Source organism: Drosophila arizonae, chromosome 2 (assembly GCF_054131065.1).
Source record: "Drosophila arizonae isolate 15081-1271.41 chromosome 2, UAZ_ARI_1.0, whole genome shotgun sequence".
In the NCBI taxonomy this organism is placed as follows: domain Eukaryota; kingdom Metazoa; phylum Arthropoda; class Insecta; order Diptera; family Drosophilidae; genus Drosophila; species Drosophila arizonae.
The window spans coordinates 22,136,955-22,154,588 of record NC_142922.1 but is presented as its reverse complement, the minus strand read 5'-3'; the positions used below and the strand labels follow the sequence as shown (position 1 = coordinate 22,154,588).

At 43.2% G+C, this 17,634-nt stretch overlaps 7 protein-coding genes across 9 annotated transcripts; 3 read left to right on the top strand and 4 right to left on the bottom strand.

The window, feature by feature from the left end:
- Positions 1-103: 103 nt before the first annotated feature.
- glob3 (globin 3) lies at positions 104-842 on the bottom strand. The gene is made up of 3 exons (XM_018019436.2): positions 631-842; positions 353-557; positions 104-298 (listed from the first exon to the last, which is right to left on the bottom strand). Exons 1-3 carry the CDS (start codon positions 840-842, stop codon positions 137-139), a joined length of 579 nt encoding a protein of 192 aa, XP_017874925.1. The 3' UTR covers positions 104-136.
- On the bottom strand, positions 842-2,350 carry LOC108621861 (mitogen-activated protein kinase kinase kinase 7-like). 3 transcript variants are annotated; one of them, XM_018019433.2, is made up of 6 exons: positions 2,213-2,350; positions 2,021-2,124; positions 1,650-1,946; positions 1,426-1,596; positions 1,228-1,363; positions 842-1,153 (listed from the first exon to the last, which is right to left on the bottom strand). In XM_018019433.2, the coding sequence occupies exons 2-6, from the start codon at positions 2,057-2,059 to the stop codon at positions 990-992; spliced, it is 807 nt and encodes a 268-aa protein (XP_017874922.1). In that variant the 5' UTR covers positions 2,060-2,124; positions 2,213-2,350; the 3' UTR covers positions 842-989. The 3 variants fall into 3 exon arrangements, with proteins under 3 accessions (XP_017874922.1, XP_089324227.1, XP_089324228.1); XM_089468101.1 differs by having other exon boundaries at positions 2,301-2,346; XM_089468102.1 differs by having other exon boundaries at positions 2,307-2,325.
- Positions 2,351-2,389: 39 nt separating this feature from the next.
- Positions 2,390-3,551, top strand: LOC108621860 (mitochondrial GTPase 1). Its single transcript, XM_018019432.2, has 2 exons — positions 2,390-2,661; positions 2,727-3,551. Exons 1-2 carry the CDS (start codon positions 2,463-2,465, stop codon positions 3,491-3,493), a joined length of 966 nt encoding a protein of 321 aa, XP_017874921.1. The 5' UTR covers positions 2,390-2,462; the 3' UTR covers positions 3,494-3,551.
- Positions 3,487-4,421, bottom strand: HP1c (Heterochromatin Protein 1c). Its single transcript, XM_018019435.2, has one exon. It carries the CDS (start codon positions 4,274-4,276, stop codon positions 3,572-3,574), a length of 705 nt encoding a protein of 234 aa, XP_017874924.1. The 5' UTR covers positions 4,277-4,421; the 3' UTR covers positions 3,487-3,571.
- A 28-nt stretch (positions 4,422-4,449) lies between these two features.
- On the top strand, positions 4,450-7,031 carry vret (vreteno). The gene is made up of 5 exons (XM_089468022.1): positions 4,450-4,825; positions 4,920-5,333; positions 5,394-6,213; positions 6,269-6,453; positions 6,514-7,031. The coding sequence occupies exons 1-5, from the start codon at positions 4,545-4,547 to the stop codon at positions 6,863-6,865; spliced, it is 2,052 nt and encodes a 683-aa protein (XP_089324148.1). The 5' UTR covers positions 4,450-4,544; the 3' UTR covers positions 6,866-7,031.
- Positions 6,947-8,718, bottom strand: LOC108621859 (uncharacterized). Its single transcript, XM_018019431.2, has 4 exons — positions 7,944-8,718; positions 7,261-7,878; positions 7,154-7,207; positions 6,947-7,091 (listed from the first exon to the last, which is right to left on the bottom strand). The coding sequence occupies exons 1-4, from the start codon at positions 8,625-8,627 to the stop codon at positions 7,011-7,013; spliced, it is 1,437 nt and encodes a 478-aa protein (XP_017874920.1). The 5' UTR covers positions 8,628-8,718; the 3' UTR covers positions 6,947-7,010.
- Positions 8,719-8,793: 75 nt separating this feature from the next.
- Positions 8,794-16,210, top strand: Dcr-1 (Endoribonuclease Dcr-1). The gene is made up of 6 exons (XM_018019425.2): positions 8,794-9,736; positions 9,802-11,339; positions 11,405-11,701; positions 11,765-13,346; positions 13,410-15,538; positions 15,611-16,210. Exons 1-6 carry the CDS (start codon positions 8,932-8,934, stop codon positions 16,019-16,021), a joined length of 6,762 nt encoding a protein of 2,253 aa, XP_017874914.1. The 5' UTR covers positions 8,794-8,931; the 3' UTR covers positions 16,022-16,210.
- The last annotated feature ends 1,424 nt before the right edge of the window (positions 16,211-17,634 follow it).

The following is a 17,634-nucleotide window of genomic DNA, read 5'->3' as shown; positions in this document are numbered from 1 at the left end:
GTCAGTAGGTTCGCTGGATGATGGCATATATGTGGATCATTTGCAGATTGATCGAGCGCTATAAACCCGGATGGATATGAATTTAAGTGAAAATCAATTGTGGTTCTCTGTGGCGTATGAGTGATTTCATAATTTATTATTCTTCATCGCTTGCATCGCGCTTAAATAAACTATTCGATTTTTCGGGCTGATCGAACTGAAACTTTTCCAAAAGCCGTCGAAACCCGCTCTCCAACGAAGCCGAACTAACATCCCTAAGCTTTTCTAGAACATATTGAATCAGATCTTCCAATAGCACCTGTAAATGGGACAATAGAATCCAAAATTCCTAACAAATGATCAATAATTGTACCTTCATATGAGTTAGAGACACTTGACAACGGCTGTGTATATTATGATTATCGAAGAGCATATTTTGAAAGAATACCGGGTCGTTTTGCTCAATTACGGCATTCAAATAGCGCATGAAAGCCAAACTATGTCCATGCAAACGATGCATATCCAATTTACCTTTTATCCGAAAATTGTCAGTAACTTTATAATTTTCCATCAGATATCTACGGAATCGATATTAGTCCAGATTTTTTGTCTCTAATTTGCATAAGGAAATCTTCAAGTGGTTTGTCTTACTCAAAGTAAATTTCCTTTCCATAGCGACGCTCGAAAGGTTTAATTAGCTTCCAGGCCTGTCTTAAAGCCAACCTCTCATTGAGCGTAAAGCCACACTCATCATAAATAGGTCCCACTTTAAATTCTGGCAATGCTTTCGGAAATATGGATGCAACGTCGATACTACTAGAGTCATCTTGGCTTAAATTTGATTTGATTGAAATTTTACTCATTTCGCAATTTTATTAGTGTAATTGTATTTCAAAATAGAAAAAATGAGAATATATGTATATAAGGGGTACTTATGAAAATATTATGTGCAGAAAATATGTCAAAAGCAAATAAACAATGACTTAATAATAAAGGAATATGTGTCACAATCACAATCTCAGCTGCTCAACGACTATAGGGTATTTACTTAGCACATCAATAATTTGAGTCATGGAATAACGTTCATTTGGATCGGTACTCCAGCAGCTGGTCAATAGTTCCTTTATTTTCTCCGGACAAGAAATATTTATATCATCCAAGGAAGGTCTTTCGCCTAAAACGAAGTAATTTTATTGCCATTACATTTTGAATTTTGACTTTTTTGGATTATCTACAGGAATATCGTACCATCTAGAACTGCTTTAGATATTTGTAGGTTCGTGTCATAGCTGTTATACGGCTTGTCTCGCGATAACATTTCCCACAAAGCTATTGCATAGCTGTAAACATCACATTTTTCGGTATATTTTTTACCTGTAAAAACCTATAAATGATAAAATTGCACATATTAGATTGTTAATGTGTGCGTAAAAGTGGAATAGGAACCTCTGGTGCCATATAGGTAGCAGTGCCCCTATTATTTGTCATCGATGTACCCAGGGATCTCACAAACGAAAATTCACAGATCTTCACATGTCGATAACTATCACATAGCAAAATATGGTACGGTCTAATATCGCGGTGAACTAGCTTCTTGGAATGCATGTATTGAATGCCCTATAAAACAATATAAAGTCATAAGATACTATTTAATATATAATAATATATACCTTCGCTATTTGAAGAGCCCAGTTTATTACATGAGCTAGGTCATAATTTATCTGTTCGGAATATATCAAATTTTCTAGAGATCCGCCGTCCACTAGTTCCATTACTAGGTAAAGTATATTGTTCTTGATAGCAGTTCCATGCAAAAACACTATATTTTCATGATTTGCACGTAAAAGTTCTGTGATCTCGTTATCAGTAGACTTGTTTATATTTTGTAGAAATATTTCCTTCACAGCAACATCTTTTGTGTGCCATCGGGCCTTAAAAACTTTTCCGTTATTTCCTTGGCCAAGTACCTAGATCAAGAAATGAGCATAAAATCTTAATTTTCTATTGACAATAATATTTATTTATTTTTTTTAAATTATACCTCGCCAAGTGTTAAGTCATCAGCCTTAATAGAATGCATGATTGATATTCCAACAAAAATGATTTTGCTGATATCTGAGGGAAGATAAGAGGTGCCGATTTGTGCTGTCCAATTATTTGCAAAGAGGTAGAAGATTAATTTATATGAGTATTATATTTATAAACAATATATAAAATTGCATCAAACAAATACTCTTTTGATTGTGAGAATGTAATATTTAAAAAATTGTAATATAAAAAAACGCCTTCTTCACAACGGTCAAATTGCTCTTTGCAAATACTTTTACTTAGTCATGAACTCAATAGTGCAAATTTCCATTTCAAATCGAAAATGAGGTGCAATATATTAATCGATAACAGATGTGCATACCTAATCTCGATTGCTCAATGGACAACTGTTACGTCACAGGCAAACAGCTGTTATTGCCGCTAAGAACGTAAACATGTCGCTGGCGAATCCTTTTCGGACTGTATTTCGTCTACCAAGTCGCAATCAACGTGTCAACTGGTTTCCCGGCCACATGACTAAGGGCATGCGGCAAATACAACAAAGGCTGCGTAACGTCGATTGCATTGTTGAAATACATGACGCGCGAATTCCTATAGCCGGCCGAAATTCACAATTTTTTGATACTATTACGGGTAAGCAAATCAAATTGTTCTCAAATTATTGTAATAAGTTAAACACGTTCCATTTCCTCCTATAGGCAATGGCGCAAAGCCACATATATTAGTATTGAATAAGATCGATCTCTTAGGAGGCAAGCAACAACGTGGTATACTCAAGCAGCTTCGTGCACGTCAGCCGGAACTGAAACATATTCTCTTTACCAATTGCAAAGATCAGCGTAACACAGGCGTGCTGGATATATTACCGCTGGCAACCAAGCTAGTCGGAGAGAGTAGTAGATTCAATAGAGCACAAAGTGCCGATCACAATATTATGATAATTGGAGTGCCTAATGTGGGCAAGAGCAGCATCATTAATGTACTGCGAAATGTGCACCTCAAAAAACGCAGCGCGGCACGCGTTGGAGCTGAGGCCGGAATAACGCGATCAGTTGGTGAACGTATTAAAATCCAGGAACAGCCACCTGTCTATATGATAGACACTCCCGGCATACTGCAACCGTCAATCACAGATGATGAAATGGGCATGAAGTTGGCGCTGGTCGGCTGCCTGCCAGATCATATCGTTGGCGAGGACTTGATAGCCGACTATCTGCTATACTGGCTAAATAAGCACGAGCGCTATGAGTATGTGAAACTGCTTGGTCTACACTCCGGGCCCAGTGACAACATTAGCGCCGTGCTGGCAGAATATGCTCAGCAACAGGCTATGTTTCATCGCGTCAAGCAATACAATGGCCAGGTGGAGGTGATGACCAATTTATTGGCTGCTGCCCGCAAATTCATTAGCTTCTTTCGTACTGGACAGCTGGGAGCTATTAACTTAGACGAAGAACGTAATTAGTTAATTGAAATTTTATTTTAATGTTTATAATATAATTATAAAAGTACTTTAAAGTCTAGTCAATTAAATCTTCTTGTATCAATTGTCGACCATTGGGACATCAATGGCAATGTTACCCACACCCGGTACGGGTATGGAATAGGAAACACCGACATTGTCCATTTCGGTGTCTGGCGCAGTCTCTTGCTGTACGGGCACATCAATGGGTATCTGCTTTGGTTCCATCTGCGGCAGCTGCTCAGAATCCACATTACATATGGATGGCTCCACTGCATCCGAAGGAGCACTGCTAACAGCATAACCTGTTTGCGCCGCTGTCGCACGTAGTTCTTCGGGCACGCCTTGCATTCGCTTATTTATGTAGCCGGTGTAAGGAGCCATCTTCTGATAGTATTCGATGAGCATTTCTGGATTTTTCTCGGTTACCTGGCTGCTTGACACCAGATCGAACTCATCACAAAATTGCCATCTAACGAGATATTTGATTTCCCCAGTTACATCTGTTGCACCCATAATCTCTGCCAGTTCCAAACCACGTTCGTATCCGCGCGGCTTCTGTATTTCTTCACACTTTGGTTTCTTTTCGCCGCGCTTCTTGGATTTCGCTCGCGACTCCTCAAACTTTTGTATGAGTGCTGGGCAATCGCAGTTTTCCTCTGGCTCCCAGGTATTATCGCCGGATGGATAGCCACGCCATTTAATAAAGTATTCTACTTTACCATCAGAAGTGATGCGCTTGTCTACGATGCGCTCAACAACAAAATTCGGTTCGTTTTTTACCATTGTAGTGAAAATTTATATTCTTGTTTGTTTTCGTTTACAATTTATGTTTATGTGTATGTGTTCGCTTGTGATGCGAAACAATATATCGATGTATCGCACACGACGACTATTCGGTTCTTTCGAAGCTCGATTGGATTCGCTGTTAACCAATTGTCTATTCTGTTAAATGTAGCTTGTATCGATATTTGAAGTCAGTGTGGATTTTCAATTGCCATTGCGCGCACGAGATTTCTTACTGCGTATTTTGTGTTCGTTGAAATAATAAATAATGAGTGACACTGAAGACGTTTGGTCAGATTGGAATCCCATAGCTCAGCACTATTTTGACGAGACTTCAAACAAATATGAAAGGGTTAACGTAGCGCCAGCTAAAGACAATGGCAAACTGGATCGGATCTCTAAGCAAAAGCAGTATCCATATTTGATTATCAAAAAGAAAAATCCATTTATAACGGAGAATTTGTTGGCAAATTATTTTGGCGATATTATCTATGAAATAGAATATCGTTCAGGATCACGCGAGTTTCTTGTTTATTTCCATAACATCGGGTATGTTAAAAAAAATAATAATAATAATAGTAATAAGAAAATAAAATAAGCGTAATAAAATATTTGACAAGTAAATTATTTATCTCAATTTTAGATCACTTGAGGTGGCATGGACAAAGTTTCGTCAGTTTCCGAATATAGTGCATTGTGTTGAGGGCCGCGCACAAAAAAGTATATCATTTAACTCAACATTACAGAAGGAAAGGGAACTAAATAATGTGGTTCAGCTGCCGCCTCCTAGTGAACCGAATTCCGTTAACTTGGAGTCTCGTACGATTATGATATCGGCGAACAAGCATAAACATCCGGAATTTTCGAAGCCACCCATAGTCATTAGATCTGACTATACTAGGAAAGGCTCTCAGCTGGCGGATAACGATGGGAACTATCGCTATTTGAGTGTAAAATATGAGTTTATGCTGGAGCGGCATGGAGCCTATATCTTGGAACAGAACATTGAGAAGGATCAAGCTGTGCTCCACTTTCGATCCGGTCGTTCAATAATTACGTAGGTATAATGTAAATAGTATAGCTGCTTTTCTATAAATATATTTACTTTTCCTTATAGGCCGAAAGTCCAACTTGAGGCTAAGCCAGCCCAAGTTGAATCACAGCTGGAGAAGCTGGCCAAGAAATGTTTTTCATGTAAATGCTACACCGACATTAGTTGCAAATTCTGCCAGATGCCCTTCTGCAATACCATCTGTTTCGATGCCCTGGCCGATGCGCACAAGGAGAGCTGTGGCAAGGGCAGTCCACCCGAGATTGACGATGCCATTATTTCAGAATTTTCAAAGATACAGCTGCCGCCGTCCGGCTCTAACGTGAAAATCTCTGCATTCGAGCAGAGCAATGTTTTATATGTGCGCTCAGCTGAAATTGGGGATGAGATTGCCTACTATAAAGTTCTGTCAGATGTGATGTTGCATGGCAAACATTCAGCCAAACTGATGCAGATGCCCCACTGCGGCGAAATTGTCGTCTACAAATCTAGCGTTCAAATTGTGCGGGCTATGGTCTTGAATGTCGACAATCCGCAGGCCATATATGTGGTGTGCGTGGATTATGGCAATGTAGAGATCACAACGCTGGACACTCTGTACGAGTGTAGTCCCTATTTGGCCGGCTTGCCGCGCTATGCTCTGCCTGTCCTGTTGCGCGCCGTGCCCAGACGCTTCATGTCGCCCAATCTGCGCAGCATGCTATATGAACTAGACCACACATATACTTTTGTGCTGAAGTACTCGAAGCGTGATTTTGACTTCGACAAGGGAATGCAACGCGTCATTCTCATTGAGAGTGAACTGAATCGCAGCCTAAATCGATTGATTAACACAATTGTGAATCCAGTGGAGCCATCGATCTCAGAAATCGGCTATAAAGAAGATGTAAGGCGGATAAACCAGATATCAACAGTTGACTCAATCCATTATTTAATTCCAGTATCTGCAGCATGTCCATTTGCCAACAGGCAAGAATATCGAATTGGTTGTCATGGACAACACATTTATCAAATTTGGCGTAATTCACTGCACAATTCTGGATTATGCATACGAAATAACTTCTATGCAGCGCAATTTTCAGTACTATGGCGAATCCATAGCCAAATGTAAATCCTTTGCTGCGCCGTAAGTCTAGTAGGAATCCCCAAGCCTCATCTGAATAACTAAGTCTAATTTTATTTTTAGTAAAAATGAACTGTGTATTGCCAAGTATCAGGGCAAATGGTGCCGAGGCGTCTGCATGGAACTAGTAGGGGATGGTTATCCAAGCATCCTGTTCATAGACTATGGAAACATTGCAGCTGTTAATGTGGATGACATACGCCCATATCCACCACAATTCACATTTCCTATCTTAACTACTGAGTATGAACTGCTGGACATGCCCGACGATATAACCGAGGAGCAATTGACCCATCTTGAAAAGCATTTGGCACTTGGAGCTATTATCAACTGCGATGAGGTTATTTACAATGAACTGGATAACAACTACTCACTGCGCTTAGACGTTGTGCAAAAACTTACAATGGAAAAATAATAAGTTAAGACTATGAAAATCTTTATATACACGTATGTATGCCATATTGAAAATTTATAATAGTTATAAGAACGTTATAAGCATGTTTGCAATAACTGTATATTAAATGAATATTAATGAATTATGAATGTTAATTGAATTATGTTCAAAAATGAGCCAAATGATCTTCATGCTGTTTGCTGTAGACGTAGCATAAGCTTGGTATCTCAACGCTTACAAATATATCCTGAAAAATTAAATTTGTATCAAATGTTGTGCATACACATAGATATTTAGAGCATTGCTTACCTGTAAAAAAGCCTCGTTAAATGGAGGCTGCCATTGCTGCCAATCCACTAATACCTGTAATATCAAAGTTTTCATTTAAGTTCACCAGACTTTCAATGATAACCTACATTTTGACCAATTCCCTGTAATTGGTGAGTTGGACTCACACGGTGCTTGAGTATATCCATTAATTGTTCGCTGCCATTGAATAGTCCCAAATGTTGTTGAAACTGCCACTCCTCCCAACATCCAGCTGTGATTAGCGTATAAACTCGAGTGTCCGCTGCTAGCAAATGGCTAATTTCTGACCGAATACTAAAATTATAGAGTATTACATATTTGCAATTATTTAAGTGCTCGTGGGATAGATGCCCAGCGATGAAAAGAGCCGCCTTCGGCTCTTTGGCATCCTGCGAAATGGTCCCATTGAAGCTGTCCGCTTGACAGGAGTCTTCGACGTATGCTATATCCCAGCATTGGCAGTAACCCTTAATGATGTCCAAGCAGCTTTGATCACTTGCAACGATGGCACAGTTCTGGCCATGCGCTACAACCAAATCATCCAACATTAAATGAACAAACTCAAATTTTGCAGAGTCGTAAAGCCCCATCTCCTGCCAGGGCGGCAAGTGGGGCAGCAATGCTTGCGATACAACCTGTTGCTCTTCAAAATGCTGTAGTAGCACGGGATGATCACATATAAGCTGAGCAATTTCATAAATGTCTTCTCTTCTGCACAATTGGTGCTAAAATATGCAACCTTCATAAATATATGCCTAAAATATTGTATACAAGCTTATATATGCATTACCTTTTCCAAATGTTCGCAGTATTCGGCGAGCAACTGCATTGATTGGCATTGAAGTTCGGCTGGTGTCAGCATGCAAATATATTCGTCTAGCTTAACGGGAGGAGCAGTTGCAGTGATGACGTCGCATTTTAATTCTGACGATCGTTTCGGCTTTCTCAGAATGTTCGGCAGCCTTGGGAGTTTGCGGGCGGGTTCATTATGGGCAGACACAATGCCGACAGATTCCTCTTGCTGTCGATACCAGTTTTCAATTTCCTCTCTACGCTGTGATATACATTCATCGGCAGTCCTGAGCTCCGCTTGTATCTCGATGTCTCTATTGCCGATTTCGAGCAGGGCGCCTTCTTGAATTTTGTCCCGGTTAAAGCACGTCAAAACGTCCATTACTTTGCCTGTTTCATCCTTCAAGGTTGCTTTGGTTGTAGTCAATTCGAGAGTTCCATTGCCTGTCCATGTTTTATGCTTTTTATTTGACTGCTTACGCCAGAGCACTAGAAAAATGCGCTTGTCTTTCAGAGGATTCTCTCCTTCATTGTATTTATGTGGCCTAAATCCTTTATAAGCACCAGATGTGCCCCATTCCATTTCCAGGGGAGTGGAAACACTTTGGGCAGGATCCAGCTCAGCAACAGAGACACCCATTTTGGCTGCTCTGCGTATTGATGGCGCCTTTGAACGTCGCATTCGAAATCTAAAAAGAAAATCAAACTATTTCGAACTGCCGCTTTGCTCTGCTCCCCTTACAATGAGATGAAATGTAAGCAAAGCAATATCGAAAAGAGAACAACTGTTAACTAACATTCGGTCTGTTCTTGTAAATTCTAGCCGATATATCGACATAATATTCATCGAGTTGAGCTGAGACCAATCGACATATCGATGATGCAAAATAGCATCCGAACCGGCGTTTCCACATTGTGGATTACCCACCAATTCCAATTGCAGTGGAACTGCAGTAGACTCGGGAGTGTTGGACACAAATGACATTATGGCGTTCCATTGGTGCGACAACAACCTGCATACCACAGTGTTCACCCCGCGAGACTTTCAAGTGGAGCTGCTTGCGACTGCATTTGAGCGTAACACCATTATCTGTTTGGGTCATAGAAGCTCCAAGGAGTTTATAGCACTCAAGTTACTGCAAGAGCTCTCCAGACAAGGACGCCGAAGCGGTAAAGTGAGTGTGTACCTGACAAATCAGATTGATGCTGAGAACACGTCCATCTACACGATGCTCACACATCTCACCGATCTCAAAGTGTGGCAGGAACAGCGCGATCAGGGAATTTCAGCAGATCATTGTTGGACCGACTACCATGTCAGTATACACAAGCCAGCTTCCTTTCTGTCCCTGCTGCAAGCTGGAAATCTGCCGTTAAGTAGCGTTCAACTGATTGTGCTTGAGGATTGTCACGACAGCGCCGTCTATCGCAGTATTTTGCCCATTTTCGAGGAATTTATTCTGCCAGCAAAGTCTGCCGATCGTCCCCGAATATTGGGACTAGCGGGTCCCTTGCATAGTGCAAAATGTGAGCTGGAGGAACTGCACGCCATGTTGGACACCCTGGAGCAGCAGATGCTGTGTCGCATCGAAACAGCCAGTGACATTGTCACCGTGCTGCGATACTGTGCCAAGCCCCATGAGTATATTGTGCAATGTGCGCCTTTAGAAATGGACCACTTGTCTCGTGTGATAGTCGATATCCTGACCACGCATAAGTCGTTCCTAAGTGATCATCGCTATGATCCCTTTGAGATTTATGGCACCGATCAATTCATGGAGGATCTAAAGGGTATTTGCTCAGAGATACACCTTCAAGCTACTTTCTCTTATTTCATTAACAAATTAAATTCACAGATATTCCCGATCCCAAGCAGGATCCCCTAAATGTGCTAGACGCCCTACTTTCTGTAGTCCATGAAATGGGACCTTGGTGTACGCAACGCGCCGCACTTCATTTCTACCAACGTAACGAGAAGCTGAAAGTCAAGACTCCACACGAACGACACTATTTGCTTTTCTGCCTGGTGAACACAGCGCTGATCGAAATAAATGCCCTGTGCGAACAGACATTCCAGAAGCTAATGGTCGGGGATCCTCTGGGTACCATTGACCGGTACTCCAGTCCCAAGGTGCGGCGGTTGTTAAGAGTGCTACGTTGTTTCAAACCAGCTGATGCGCACAATCAGACTGAGGGATTGCGCAAAATGCGCCATCAGGTGGAGCAGACGGATTTCAATAAATTGTCGCAGGCACTTAAAGCGAAGTGTCACGTGGTTGAACAGCTGGATGAGAAGAATGTGGAAACAAGTAGTATAGTTAACAATCTGCAGCAACTCGTACAATCATCAGAAAAGGGAGCAAAGGTAGCGGCGAAAGCCAAAGAAGAAGATGCTCCAGCAACGCATCCAACGACCACCACAACGAAATCCAAATCCAATGGACAGCAGCACACAAGAAGGCGGGTGCACACAAGGCGGCACAATCGACACCACAATGACGCTGGCGAAACCCTTTGTGCACTTATCTATTGCAATCAAAATCACACGGCTCGCGTTCTATTCGAACTGTTGGCGGAGTTGAGTCGACGCGATCCTGATCTCAAGTTTCTGCGCTGCCAGTATACCACGGATCGCGTGGCTGATCCGGCAACAGAGCCAAAAGAAGCTGAATTGGAGCATAGGCGGCAGGAGGATGTGCTCAAACGGTTTCGCATGCACGATTGTAATGTGCTAATTGGCACCTCAGTGTTAGAGGAGGGTATTGATGTGCCCAAGTGCAATCTAGTAATTCGCTGGGATCCACCCACCACTTATCGCAGCTATGTGCAATGCAAGGGACGCGCGCGAGCAGCGCCCGCTTACCATATAATGCTCGTGGCACCCACGTACGATCCGTCTGAAGCAGCAACCGAAGCTGCAGTGCAGCTCAATGAACAGAGCCATCGATTTATCTGTGCAACGTCAAGCGATGCTACTGCGAATGCTAACCAGGAGCTGGACAGCGATTCAGACGACTCTGCACTGCCCAATTCGCTTGCTTCCGATCCATATACTTTTGGAACTGCTCGTGGAACGGTCAAAATACTCAATCCAGAGGTGTTTAGCAACCAACCGCCCACCGTGTGTGACATAAAACTGCAGGAGATCCAGGACGAGGCGCCCGCTGTGCTAGATGCTGGCAATTCCAGTGACGATGCCATTAGCTTATCGAATACCACGCCTAGTGACAGAAGCGCGGAGCGTAGACCCAAGCAACGCTTCGAATGCGAACTCCACTCGATGCCAGATATTGACTCAGCCACTGTGGTAAACGTTCCGGCAATAGCAGATAATCTGACAAGTACAACGCAGGTGCTGGTGCATCGAATGGCACAATATCGCGAGATCGAACAGGTAATTGTTATTAATAAAATCACCAAGCTTGATATGCAGGTATTTCTTTAATACTTGTATTTCAGATGCTGTTATCGAAATGTGCCAATACGGAACCCGCTGAGCTGGAGCAGATACAAGCGGAGCGATTCACTAGCTGCCTCGCCGCCTATAAGCCCAAGCCGCATCTGTCGACCGGCGCCTCAGTTGACTTAAGTACTGCCATAGCCCTGGTCAACAAATATTGCGCCCGGCTGCCCAGTGATACCTTCACCAAGCTAACAGCTCTGTGGCGTTGTGCGAGCGCCGTTCGTGATGGCGTCACGTTATACCAGTACACGTTGCGCCTTCCCATTAATTCACCGCTAAAGCACGATATTATTGTAAGATTTTTGAATATATGATGCAATTTGAGTATTTCAAAACGATTTATTTTCTCATTAAAGGGTCTGCCGATGCCCACTCAGACACTTGCACGGCGATTGGCCGCACTGCAGGCCTGTGTGGAGCTGCATAAGATAGGTGAACTGGACGATCAGCTGCAGCCCATTGGTAAGGAGGGCTTTCGGGCACTCGAGCCAGACTGGGAGTGCTTCGATTTGGAGCCAGAAGATGAGCAGATAGTGCAACAAAATGACGAGCCTCGGCCGGGCACCACAAAACGACGGCAATATTACTATAAGCGTATTGCATCGGAGTTTTGTGACTGCCGTCCTGTGGCTGGCGCTCCTTGCTATCTGTATTTCATTCAGCTAACACTACAGTGTCCTATACCTGAGGAGCAGAACACCCGCGGTCGCAAAATCTATCCGCCGGAGGAGGCACAACAAGGCTTCGGCATATTGACGCTAAAACGGATACCAAAGCTGAGCGCCTTCTCGATATTTACGCGGTCTGGTGAGGTAAAGGTATCGCTGGAGCTGGCACGTGAACGTGTTGTCCTAACTGAGGAGCAGATTAGTTGCATCAATGTCTTCCTTAACTATACGTTCACAAATGTTCTGCGTCTGCAAAAGTTCCTCATGCTCTTCGATCCAGACTCCACGGAAAACTGCGTGTTCATTGTGCCCACAATAAGGTCGACGGCGGACAGTCGGATTATTGACTGGCAATTTCTGGAGCTCATTCAAGCCACTGGGAACATGATGCCACAGCCAGTGCCAGATGAGGAACGCCAAAAACAATCATTCGATGCGCAACGTTTTCAGGACGCTGTCGTTATGCCCTGGTATCGGAACCAAGATCAGCCACAGTACTTCTATGTAGCCGAAATCTGTCCACATTTGTCGCCACTGAGCTGCTTTCCGGGCGACCATTATCGCACCTTTAAGCATTACTATCTGGTTAAATATGGGCTCACCATACAGAATGCAGCGCAGCCTCTGCTCGATGTGGATCACACGAGTGCGCGGTTAAATTTTCTAACTCCTCGTTATGTGAATCGAAAAGGCGTGGCACTACCCACCAGTTCGGAGGAAACGAAGCGGGCAAAGCGAGAAAATCTTGAACAAAAGCAGATATTAGTTCCGGAACTCTGTACAGTGCATCCGTTTCCAGCGTCTCTATGGCGCACTGCAGTTTGTCTGCCCTGCATCCTGTACCGCATCAATGGACTGCTGTTGGCGGACGATATTCGAAAACAGGTCTCTGCGGATCTTGGCCTCGGCCGGCAACAAATCGATGATGAGGAGTTCGAGTGGCCCATGCTAGACTTTGGCTGGAGCCTCTCGGAAGTACTGAAGAAATCCCGCGAATCTAAGCAGAAATCCGATAGCAAAGAGGCAATCAATGAAACCGTGGAAGAGTTACCTGTCGCGACAGTAGCTGAGCCAAACCTGGATAAAGTAGAGAAGACTGCCAACGAGCTGGTAATTGAAGGAGAAGAACAGTTAAGCAGTACGGAAGAGTTTATAGAGATTGGCACCTGGTCGAATGACATGGCTGATGACATAGCCAGCTATTCAGAGGGCGATGATGATGAGGAGGATGAAGACTTTTTGCCAGTGCTTCCCGCTAATGTTAAGTTCTGTAAGTATAGGTTACTCAATCGTTAGCAAACAATTATCAAATCTCATTCCATTTCCCTTATAGGCGATCAACAGACGCGATACGGTTCGCCGACGTTCTGGGATGTGAGCAATACCAATAGCTTTAAGCAGCCACCTGCCTCTGTTCTGCAGCGAACCGCCAAGCCGCGCGGCGGTAATGGGGCAGGCAAGACTGCAAAAGTAGAGGGAAAACCCAAATACGCCTACTACGAATCGGACAATTCGCTTAGCTCCAGCAGTGACGATGACGATCATGTGGGGCCGGTTCATAACTACAGCTCGGATGACGATGATTCGGATGGCATCGCCGCCGGCCGCATTGAGTTCACATCGAAGAACGAGGCGGAGGCCATCGAAACAGCTCAAGAGCTGGAAAAGCGCCAGAAACAGATGTCCATTATTCAAGCCACCAATGCCAACGAGCGCCAATATCAAGAAACAAAGAATTTGCTCATAGGCTACAACTTCGAGCAGGCGGAGCGCAGAAACAGTGTTAACTACGAGCAGTCCATTGTTCGCTTCAAATCAGAGATTGAGTCCTGCGGTATGCTGGTGTCCCAAGACGAGGAGCTGACCCTCAAGCGAACAGAAGACAACTTAGTGAAAGTGGACAAAGATGGGGCTACGTTGCAACTGGAGCTGCTTAAGCAACTGCTACCATACGTTCCAGAAGATGCAATTTTAGCTAAGCTCGAAAGCCACGAGTCGCTGGAGCTTTCTGATCTGGTTGAGTTAAATGCAAGTTGGCTGCAGCAGCATGAACCTGAAACCTACACCGTATTGGGGTGTGGCGATAGCTTTGATAACTACAATGATCACCACCGACTGAGCTTGGACAATAAACAGATCAGACTTGAGTATCAATCGGAATCGGCAACGAATAATGAATGTGATGCGAATCCAACGGAAAGGCTATTAACAGGCAGGCCTGATGCCGTCTTCAGTTTTGATCAGCAGCCGGAGCTGGTAGGGCATCCCGGACCCAGCCCCAGCATCATTTTGCAGGCACTGACAATGTCAAATGCCAACGATGGCATTAATTTGGAGCGTCTGGAGACAATTGGAGATTCGTTCCTCAAGTATGCAATTACAACATATCTGTATATCACCTATGAGAATGTGCACGAGGGCAAGTTAAGCCATCTGCGCTCCAAGCAAGTGGCCAATCTCAATCTGTATCGATTGGGGCGACGAAAGCGACTAGGCGAATATATGATAGCCACCAAGTTCGAGCCGCACGATAATTGGCTGCCGCCCTGCTATTATGTACCCAAAGAGCTGGAGAAAGCGCTAATTGAGGCTAAAATTCCTACACACCACTGGAAGCTGGCCGACCTGCTGGATATCAAGAATTTGAGCAGCGTGCAAATCTGTGAGTTGGTCCGTGAAAAGGCTGAGGCATTGGGCTTGGGCGCCAATGTAGATCAGCCCACAGCAACACAACAACATGCGGATTTGGACGACTCGAACGAGACGAACGATTTCAGTTGCTTCATTCCATATAATCTAGTCTCGCAGCATAGCATACCGGACAAATCTATAGCGGATTGTGTAGAAGCGTTGATTGGTGCTTATCTCATCGAATGTGGTCCGCGCGGCGCATTGCTCTTTATGGCCTGGCTGGGAATCCGTGTGCTGCCCTACCAACTTGAACCGGCTGCTGCAGACATTGAACAACGGAAGCCGGGCAGCACGAAGCCAGATGCCAACAACATGGTTACCGTATATGGGGATTGGCCGACGCCGCGCAGTCCGCTTCTGCATTTTGCACCCAATGCCCATAGAGAACTGGAGGAGCTGCTTAGTGGATTTGAGGAATTTGAGGCCAGCCTGGGTTATACATTTAGGGATCGTTCCTACTTACTGCAGGCCATGACGCATGCCAGCTACACACCTAATCGTCTGACAGATTGTTATCAGCGTCTCGAATTTCTGGGCGATGCCGTCCTCGACTATTTGATAACACGACATTTGTATGAGGATCCACGCCAACATTCGCCAGGCGCTTTGACTGATCTACGTTCGGCTTTAGTGAATAACACAATATTTGCCTCATTGGCTGTGCGACATGGCTTCCACAAGTATTTTCGCCATCTATCACCCGGACTTAACGACGTCATCGATCGTTTTGTTCGCATTCAGCAGGAGAACGGTCACTGCATAAGCGAAGAGGTGAGTTTCAATGTGAAATCAATTAGACATGCTCATGACATCACATCTTTACATCATCTTTATTATTATTAGTATTATCTGCTGTCTGAGGAGGAGTGCGATGATGCCGAGGATGTCGAGGTGCCTAAGGCATTGGGCGATGTATTCGAATCAATCGCCGGTGCCATCTTTCTCGACTCAAATATGTCCCTGGATGTGGTGTGGCAGGTATTCAGCAATATGATGAAGCCAGAGATCGAGCAGTTTAGCAATTCTGTGCCAAAGTCACCCATACGAGAGCTGCTCGAGCTGGAGCCGGAAACGGCCAAATTTGGCAAGCCAGAGAAACTGGCGGATGGACGTCGCGTTCGCGTCACTGTTGATGTCTTTTGCAAGGGCACGTTCCGCGGCATCGGACGCAACTACCGTATAGCCAAATGTACGGCTGCCAAATGTGCTCTCCGACAGCTGAAAAAGCAGGGCCTGATAGCCAAGAAAGACTAAAGATGTGGCGCTGTGCTGTGAATGCAATGTAGTTGTAGGTGTCCACATGTAGATATATACTAAATAAATGCTCCAATAACAATATTTTAATAAATTAAATTTAAATAATAACTAATGTAGGCAACATGACAGACGATGTAGTCGTCTCATGCCATTTCTATGCAATAAAAAACTTAATTTTTTAATACATTCTCTCTATGTGTATTTACTATATAGTATGTATAAATTATGTCAACAAATATTAATTTTGCTATACCCTGAACCCATAGAAAATGAAAAATCGGTATATAATGGATAATATATGTAAAAGGCAGAAGGCAGCCTGGCAGTTCACACGTTGCTCACCCTTACAGTTAAATATATTCTTGATCAGGACGACGGCGAGCTGAGCTGGAAACACTCTTCGTTGAATTTTATATTCTACATTAAGTAGTTAGTTTGAGTTATCATACAACTTTGTTTTCTTTTGCTATTTACTTACATTGAACTGAACAATTGAACAAGTAAATCTTCTTTCTTTATACCTATACAAGCATATTTATTGCCCATTGAAAATGGAAAATCAGGGTATAATGGTTTTGCTGAAATATATGTAACAGGCAGAAGGAGCCGTGGCAGACCCCATAAAGTATACATTTTCTTGATCAGGACGACGAGCTGAGTCGATATAGTCTGTCCGTCCGTCCGTCCGTATGAGCAAAAGGATCTCAGAAGATACAAGAGCTAGAGAGCTGAAATTTGGCATGCATACTCGTGTATACCATAGGCAGTACAAGTTTATCGTATTTTTTCGATAACTCATCCGATAACTTTTTATCGAGAATAATCGAAAAATCGGCATTGTTTCTTCAGCCTAATTTGAGCACTTTTAGACCTGTAGACTTCAAATTTGCGTTGTATATAAAGTTAATGGATACAAAGATTTTGTAATTTACAGATTTTGGGATACCAGTCGCTGCTTACTGCGCAGTTAGTAGAGCCCGTTCGAGTACGTTCGTGTGTATGCATGTGTGCATAAAAAAAGTGCAGAATGATTAGAATATCAGCTTAGAGGGTTCAGGGTATCTCCTAGTCGAGCAGTCTCGACTGGAGTCTTCTTACTTGTTTATAAAGTGTTATTCATTCTTTATACATATATAAACATGAGTAATTAAGTATATAGTACATATTATCCTTATCAATTTTATTGTCCGAATCGAAAGTGCCCGACTAGCAGATGCCCTGTGGCTTCACAGGTAACTATCTCAATCAATCTGGGCATTTTTTTTGCAATCATGCGGAAAACAGAGCTACATATACAATGTATATTATATATGCATATTATACATATTATAATTTGTTATAGAACTATTCTAATGAAATTTTGAATTACAAAGAAATGTGTATATTTTTTCAGGTTTTTAATTCGTATAAGTGCAATGAAATTGCAGACTTTTGCTTTAATGGATTTCAAGTTGATCTTAAAAAAAAAAAATAAATAAAATAAATGAGATGTGTGACTTATGAACCAATGTATTGATGGGGACAAAAGGATAGACGACAGGCGAATGGACAGAAAGACAAATCAACTCGATATCCTGAATACATACAAAGAATACATTCATTCACATAAA

Bases quoted from the DNA above. Each gene is read 5' to 3' on its own strand.
- LOC108621859 (XM_018019431.2), bottom strand. From the start codon at position 8,627: ATGCGACGTTCAAAGGCGCCATCAATACGCAGAGCAGCCAAAATGGGT. The intron at 7,879-7,943 runs GTAATGCATATA...TGCATATTTTAG, and splicing joins ACTGCGAACATTTGGAAAAG to CACCAATTGTGCAGAAGAGA. The intron at 7,092-7,153 runs GTAAGCAATGCT...TTAATTTTTCAG, and splicing joins TTAACGAGGCTTTTTTACAG to GATATATTTGTAAGCGTTGA.
- LOC108621861 (XM_018019433.2), bottom strand. From the start codon at position 2,059: ATGCATTCTATTAAGGCTGATGACTTAACACTTGGCGAG. The intron at 1,947-2,020 runs GTATAATTTAAA...TTCTTGATCTAG, and splicing joins ATGACTTAACACTTGGCGAG to GTACTTGGCCAAGGAAATAA. The intron at 1,597-1,649 runs GTATATATTATT...ATTGTTTTATAG, and splicing joins GGGCTCTTCAAATAGCGAAG to GGCATTCAATACATGCATTC.
- Dcr-1 (XM_018019425.2), top strand. From the start codon at position 8,932: ATGGCGTTCCATTGGTGCGACAACAACCTGCATACCACAGTGTTCACC. The intron at 9,737-9,801 runs GTATTTGCTCAG...TTAAATTCACAG, and splicing joins ATTCATGGAGGATCTAAAGG to ATATTCCCGATCCCAAGCAG. The intron at 11,702-11,764 runs GTAAGATTTTTG...TTCTCATTAAAG, and splicing joins CGCTAAAGCACGATATTATT to GGTCTGCCGATGCCCACTCA.
- glob3 (XM_018019436.2), bottom strand. From the start codon at position 842: ATGAGTAAAATTTCAATCAAATCAAATTTAAGCCAAGATGACTCTAGT. The intron at 558-630 runs GTAAGACAAACC...TCGATTCCGTAG, and splicing joins GGAAAGGAAATTTACTTTGA to ATATCTGATGGAAAATTATA. The intron at 299-352 runs GTACAATTATTG...TCCCATTTACAG, and splicing joins TGTCTCTAACTCATATGAAG to GTGCTATTGGAAGATCTGAT.
- LOC108621860 (XM_018019432.2), top strand. From the start codon at position 2,463: ATGTCGCTGGCGAATCCTTTTCGGACTGTATTTCGTCTACCAAGTCGC. The intron at 2,662-2,726 runs GTAAGCAAATCA...TTCCTCCTATAG, and splicing joins ATTTTTTGATACTATTACGG to GCAATGGCGCAAAGCCACAT.
- vret (XM_089468022.1), top strand. From the start codon at position 4,545: ATGAGTGACACTGAAGACGTTTGGTCAGATTGGAATCCCATAGCTCAG. The intron at 5,334-5,393 runs GTAGGTATAATG...TTTTCCTTATAG, and splicing joins TCCGGTCGTTCAATAATTAC to GCCGAAAGTCCAACTTGAGG. The intron at 6,214-6,268 runs GTAAGGCGGATA...ATTTAATTCCAG, and splicing joins AAATCGGCTATAAAGAAGAT to TATCTGCAGCATGTCCATTT.
- HP1c (XM_018019435.2), bottom strand. From the start codon at position 4,276: ATGGTAAAAAACGAACCGAATTTTGTTGTTGAGCGCATCGTAGACAAG.